General features: G+C 53.5%; 2 protein-coding genes across 3 annotated transcripts; one reads left to right on the top strand and one right to left on the bottom strand.

Annotated features, from left to right (window-relative positions):
• The first annotated feature begins 1,806 nt into the window (after positions 1-1,806).
• LOC102713183 (probable fucosyltransferase 7) lies at positions 1,807-3,888 on the top strand. Its single transcript, XM_040523063.1, has 2 exons — positions 1,807-2,060; positions 2,155-3,888. Exons 1-2 carry the CDS (start codon positions 1,838-1,840, stop codon positions 3,663-3,665), a joined length of 1,734 nt encoding a protein of 577 aa, XP_040378997.1. The 5' UTR covers positions 1,807-1,837; the 3' UTR covers positions 3,666-3,888.
• LOC102701439 (mitochondrial uncoupling protein 3) lies at positions 3,643-6,286 on the bottom strand. Of its 2 annotated transcripts, XM_040523064.1 has the most exons (3): positions 5,786-6,286; positions 4,205-4,724; positions 3,643-3,725 (listed from the first exon to the last, which is right to left on the bottom strand). In XM_040523064.1, the coding sequence occupies exons 1-3, from the start codon at positions 6,161-6,163 to the stop codon at positions 3,670-3,672; spliced, it is 954 nt and encodes a 317-aa protein (XP_040378998.1). In that variant the 5' UTR covers positions 6,164-6,286; the 3' UTR covers positions 3,643-3,669. The 2 variants fall into 2 exon arrangements, with proteins under 2 accessions (XP_040378998.1, XP_006652340.2); XM_006652277.3 differs by lacking the exon at positions 3,643-3,725 and having other exon boundaries at positions 4,001-4,724; positions 5,786-6,284.
• Positions 6,287-6,431: the final 145 nt, after the last annotated feature.

Genomic DNA, 6,431 nt, shown 5'->3' with positions numbered 1-6,431 from the left:
GTCCTCCTTGCGGCCTTGGCGCTCGTCCTCTTCAGGTGGCGCCGCCGCGACAACTCGCGCCAGCGGGGACAAGGATGACGAGATGTCGTCGCCGTGGGACATCACGTTATACCAGAAGCTGGAGATCGACGTGTCCGACATGGCTGGCGATAGATCCGCGCGGGGGTGGCGGCGGTAGCGGACAGGCCGGCGTCGATGTGTGGTGGCCGATGCGGACGGTCGGCTAGCCACGACAAGCATGCTGCGCTCAGCCACCATCGTCGTTTCGCCTTCCCAATCGCCGGCTGCCGACAACCTCGCTGCTGCTACTGGTGGGCGTCGTCCTCTCTTCACCAGGAGAGAGATACGGTAGAGATTAGAAATGAGGATGACGTGTGAGCCCATATTATTTTTTTTTGCCATCTAAGCGCTTAGTCAGCATGAACAGACCTAGGTCAATGCCACATTAGCGAAACCACTCTTTCATGCTGCCATAGGACCTATTTTAAATGGGATTTGAAAGTTTGAGGTCCAACATTTCTGGTATTGCGGTTTAGGGATGATTTAAAAACTCGATGGTAAGTTGGGGGACCTTCGGTGGACTTATTCCGGTCTAAAATGCCTTCAGCCAAAAATGACCCATTCACGTAGATGAGCTTGGGTTTAAGTTCAAAAATGCTGGCCCATGCACTTAGATGGGCCGGAGTTGATGCCCATCCAAAGAAAAGAAGACCCGACGAATTTCTAAAACTTTGGGGTAGACCACACTCTAGTTAACTGCTGGCTACTGTACTATCGTCAGCTCGCCCGGCACCTGCAGCAACACACCAAGTTGATGAGTATAGCTGATATGTTACCAGAAAAGCTCCAGAGTTTATACCACTATTACTGATTTACTACCATGCAATATTTCTTTGAAGTTTTAAGGCAGTTGCTGCTTTATCTGCTGTACTAAGGTATTGGCCAGTTTGGTTTGCCACCCTACCAATTCATTAGTAGTGCCAAAACCCGGCGCTACCAATTTTTTTTGGTAGGATAAAGTTATTTAGTTCATATTTGGTTTGAAACCAATATAAAGCTTAATTTTGATAGCATAGTGAAGAAACTTTTAGAATGTGACCAAATGATGGGTTGACACTACCAGTTGTTATGCTTCAATCCAAACTAACATATCTACTATTAAATTACCAAAAAGGTTTGTCAGAACATGTTTTGGTATCAATCCAAATAGACACATTGTTACTTCAGTTAATTGCCCGCTCACTTTTATTAGATTTTTTTAACTGGTTGGTGGCTTGGTGTATATATTACGATTTCAAGTTAAGATACATCACCTTTGAGATATGGCAAACATAATTAAGTAATTAGAAACAGGGGAAGTTGCTCCTAAGTTCACCTACATTTGGCAATATGGACTATGGAGGAAACATGACTTGCAATATTTTTACTGAACTACTTGCCTCTTTTCTGAATTGGCGTACCCCGAAACCGGTAACTATTCATGTGTCCAAGTACCGGACTTTGGCATGATCGAAGCATTGACATGTAGACCCTCTTGAATCTTTGAATGCACCACTTTACAGCGCAGTAACGTTACTTGGACGCCAGTACGCTACTAGCTGATCGACCGTCAGGCACGCATCGAGCGTTTCAGATCAAGCAGTGGAAGACCTGGTTTGTTTTTTGACCTCGCTACTAGGTTGCAGTGGAGTAGAACGTCATTTACGACTGTGCATTAGTCCAGCCAATATTCTGTCATTTCGTACGCTAAACGAGGTCAAACATTCGTTGATATATGCAAGATGTGAAGGCAAGGAGGCAGGGAACTAGACGGTCACAGCTGAGCTAGCTGCATGAGATGGGTGCTTGGGTCGGGATGGCCGCGGCGCCTGCGCACGGCAAGACCAAGAGCGGGCACTCGTCGTCGTCGGCCGTCCGGCCGGCGCGGCTGGCGGTCGCGGTGACCGTTATGGCCGTGCTGCTCATGGTCGTCCTCTTCGGTGCACGGTGGACGCCCAGCTCCGCCGGCGCCGGGGACACCAGCTGGGTCACGGCCGGCGCTCGCGTCGTCATCAACGCCGGTACGTTGTGAAACGTGCGGTATTCATGCAAGCATGCTGCAGGCTGTGCAGCCGTGTGCATTTGGATGGTTTTTGACGTTTCCTCACTGCGCAGTGTCCAGCGGCCAACAAGGCGCCGATCCCGTCGTGAAGGTGGCGGAGGTGCACGACCGGCTGCTGGGCGGCCTCCTCTCGCCGGACTTCAACGACAGCTCCTGCCTCAGCCGCTACCGCGCCTCGCTCTACCGGCGGCAGTCATTCCACGTCCTCTCGTCGCACCTCGCCTCCACCCTCCGCCGCTACGAGTCGCTCCACCGCCTCTGCGGCCCCGGCACGTCCGCCTACGAGCGCGCCGTCGCCCGCCTGCGCTCCCCGTCGTCGTCGAACACCTCCGACGACGACGCCGCCGCCGCTCCTCCCTCGGAGTGCAGGTACCTCGTGTGGACGCCTCACGCGGGGCTCGGCAACCGCATGCTCTCGCTCACGTCCGCCTTCCTCTATGCGCTCCTCACCGGCCGCGTCCTCCTCTTCCACCGCCCCGGCGACGACATGAGGGACCTCTTCTGCGAGCCGTTCCCAGGCACGACGTGGATCCTCCCGGAGGACTTCCCCATCCGCGGCATGGAGCGCTTCGGCATACACACCCGCGAGAGCCTCGGCAACGCGCTGGGCCGCGGCGAGGGCGGCGGCAGGGCGCCGCCGCCGTGGATGTACGTCCACCTGCGGCACGACTACACGCGCGGCGGCGCCAGCGACCGGCTCTTCTTCTGCGACGACGGGCAGGACGCGCTGCGGCGCGTCGGCTGGGTGGTGCTCCTCTCCGACAACTACTTCCTGCCCGGCCTGTTCCTGATCCCGCGGTTCGAGCGCGAGCTGTCGCTCATGTTCCCGCGCCGCGACGCCGCGTTCCACCACCTCGGCCGGTACCTGTTCCACCCGAGCAACACGGTGTGGGGGATGGTGATGCGGTACCACGGCTCGTACCTGGCCAGGGCGGAGGAGCGCGTCGGCATCCAGGTGCGTACCTTCGGGTGGGCGCCCATCTCCACCGACGACCTCTACGGCCAGATCGTCTCCTGCGCGCACGGCGAGAACATCCTGCCCCGCGTGCGCGAGCCCGGCTCCAGCAACGCCACCGCCGCCGCCACCACCGGAGCACGGCAGCCGGCGACGCGCAAGGCGGTGCTCGTCGTGTCGCTGCACGGCGAGTACTACGAGAAGATCAGGGACCTGTACTACGAGCGCGGCGCGGCGGGCGGGGACGCGGTGAGCGTGTTCCAGCCGACGAACCTGGGCGGGCAGCACTCGGAGGAGCGGCTGCACAACCAGAAGGCGCTCGCGGAGATCATGCTGCTCAGCTTCTCCGACGCGGTGCTCACGTCGGCCGCCTCGACGTTCGGGTACGTGAGCCACGGTCTGGCCGGGCTCCGGCCATGGGTGCTCATGAGCCCCGTTCGCAGGAGGGCGCCCAACCCGCCGTGCCGGCTAGCCGCCACCATCGAGCCGTGCTTCCACACCCCACCGCACTACGACTGCCAGGCGAAGACGAAAGGTGACAACGGCAGGACGGTCCGGCACGTCCGGCACTGCGAGGACCTCAGCGATGGTGTTCAGTTGGTGGAATGAGCCGCTACTCCATGGCATTCCATTGTCCCTCAGCCTGTTCATCTGCAATGTTCTTTGTTCCTAAAGCATTAAGAGATCATTTACTGAACTGTAATGAAAGTTTGTATGGTATGATATTTCTCAAGGCTAGAACTTTGCACATCAGCAAGATATGTCAACAAAACTATAGACTATAGTAATTGAGAACACAGTGCTAACAAATGAAATAGAAAATCAAGGTAAGAACCGTATGACACGTAGTCTGGAAACTGTATACATTAAATGTAATAATGAAACAATTGAATATTTTCGGGGGCATAGGAAGCAATTGAATTTGTTTGACCTGTGACAGCAACAATTATAAAGTTACATGGTGGTGAAGTATAGCCCTTTTCCCTTTTTAACTGCTGCGTCCTTAGCGATGGGTTCAATATTCCAGTTGTAAAGTCAAGAGGAAATGAGGACAAGCATGGTATACATTACGCCACAAGCTGAACTAAACAATTAACAGCCATCTAAGATAAAACTAAGCCAGCAGCACCTTCAGAATGACGAAATACCTGATGCTTGACGCAATTTCTCATAGGAAACCCAGAACACAAACTGCCACGGACCAAGCCTGGCCCATGTAGGTAGGAAGCCCTTCCACAATGCTGTCAACCCCTCATGCTTGACAGTCATGACCAAACAATCATAAGAATTCCTGTACATAACTTTTGCATCCTTGCCCTGGTTCATCATCCTAGTTTTGATTACATCTGCTGGGCAGCTTAAGGTTGTTGCAGAAAGTCCAGAGGCCACAGAAGCAAGTGTGTGGGCATACAGGTTATCGCCACAAATTTGCTTCCGGATGATGAAATGCTTTGCCTGGTCATAGCACGCCAATTCTCCCATATTGACAAGAAAGGCTCGGTGGGCATTAGGAACAACCCCCTTCCAAAGTCCTCGAAATCCTTCGGTACGTATAATTTCCGTGAAGGCATCTAAGATTCCTGTATACCGTGGTTGGATGCCTTGGCTCAACAGTCTGCTGTCTGCTTGCATCCTTACCTTAATGAGATCAGCAGGGCTTGCCACCACCTGCACTGCAGAGTAACGAAAATGTCAATAAATAGGCAAGGAATTTTTTTTTTGGATAAAAGGCATCAGAACCCTGCTTTGTACTGAAAGCAATAAATAGGCAAGGAAATGAAAGTACTAAGCTACACTAATTATACTTCTAAAAGATAGCTAAAACCAGAAGCATGCCATGTTGACTACAAAATCTCTCTAGGAAACCATCTTATGACATGAGGACAGTGCAGATTGTCTCGATTGCTTGCTAGTGAACTCTAAGAACTCCATGGTCAAACCTAGATGAGGGTGTTAGTCCAAGTCATACTTTTCTAATAGACTAGTGAGGACTGTACAGATTGTCTCAATTGCTTGATAGTGAACTCTAAGAACTCCATTGTCAAACCTAAATAAGGGTGTTAGTCCAAGTCATACTCTAACAACTCAATTGTCAAACCTAGATGAGGACTGCGCAGATTGTCTCAATTGCTTGCTAGTGAACTCTAAGAACTCCATTGTCAAACCTTATTCACAACCCTCATGGAGCGTCATCGAAGTGCCCTACAGCACACATGCCTGTCCTACACAATAACACAAGTCCAGATCTATGTCCTACAGTCCGTCGATGCACTGTCAGTAGGAGCAGCGTGATCTCTACCGTGGTTCCCAATTGTAGGTGGTATCATCAGGAGGGTATTGGAGGCTAATGAGCATGCCAGACAAAAGCACATCGAGACTGATATGTGCTGTTTTATCACCTGCGTTGTGCTACTATGTTTTGGGGAGTGAAGGTGACAGAAACAATAGTTTGAAACTAGTAAAATGCTATTCCATAGCATGTTACAGTGTTCAACCATTCCTACGGCGAAAACAATTCCAATACTACCAAGTCTCACTGTCCAGTTCAATTCGATGGTCTAAGATCTAATACAACTAGCAAAGCAGACTTTAATAATTTCTTCACGCCAGTACACACAGAAAATGCAACGCATACCATACACCAGAAATTCAGAATAGAACACAGTTCGATCCAGTGTTACCTGCGCCTTCTCAAGGGAACGAATCTAATTTTCAATGAGACGTGTTACCTGCGCGACAATGCCGGAGACTCCCCCGGCGAGCGCCTTCTCGAGAAGGCCCGCCTCTCGGCCACCGCAGGCGAAGGTAGACCGGAGGTTCTCGTAGCCCACGATGCGGAGCGGGGTGTAGAAGAGGTGCCGGACGACGGCGGGAGAGAGACCCCGGTAGATTCCCCCGTCGCGCACGAGCTCGCCGGCGACGCGCATGACGCCACCGCCGCCGCCGCCACCACCCACAGGGCTGCGGTGGAGCTGGAGGCGCGTCTTGATGGCGTCGATGGGGAAGGTGGCCGCCTCTGCCGTGGCAGCGGAGAGCGAGGAGAGGGACACCTTGGCTAGGGTGTTGCGGCGGCCGCCATCGCCGTCGCCGGCGGCGCGGGCGGACATGGTTTGCGCGGCCCTGGGAGTTGAGATCGGGAGACGCCTCGCGGATTCTACAAGCCCAACCTAGCGTCAATCTGGACCGAGCAAGGGTGATCCAACGGTAGGGAAGGGCTCTTCCAAAGAGCTGTCGGCACGAAATTCCACTCTCCCGGCGACGGCGACGGCGACGGCGGCGGCGGCAAACACGACAGCAGCGTCGGCGTGGTTGCTTGCCGGCGTTCTGCGGTGGTACTTGCAGGGACACGAATTGCTCATTGTGGTCGACGATTTC

The sequence above is a fragment of the Oryza brachyantha genome, chromosome 4 (assembly GCF_000231095.2).
Source record: "Oryza brachyantha chromosome 4, ObraRS2, whole genome shotgun sequence".
In the NCBI taxonomy this organism is placed as follows: domain Eukaryota; kingdom Viridiplantae; phylum Streptophyta; class Magnoliopsida; order Poales; family Poaceae; genus Oryza; species Oryza brachyantha.
The sequence above is the reverse complement of the archived record's forward strand: the minus strand, read 5'-3'. Positions and strand labels throughout refer to the sequence as shown.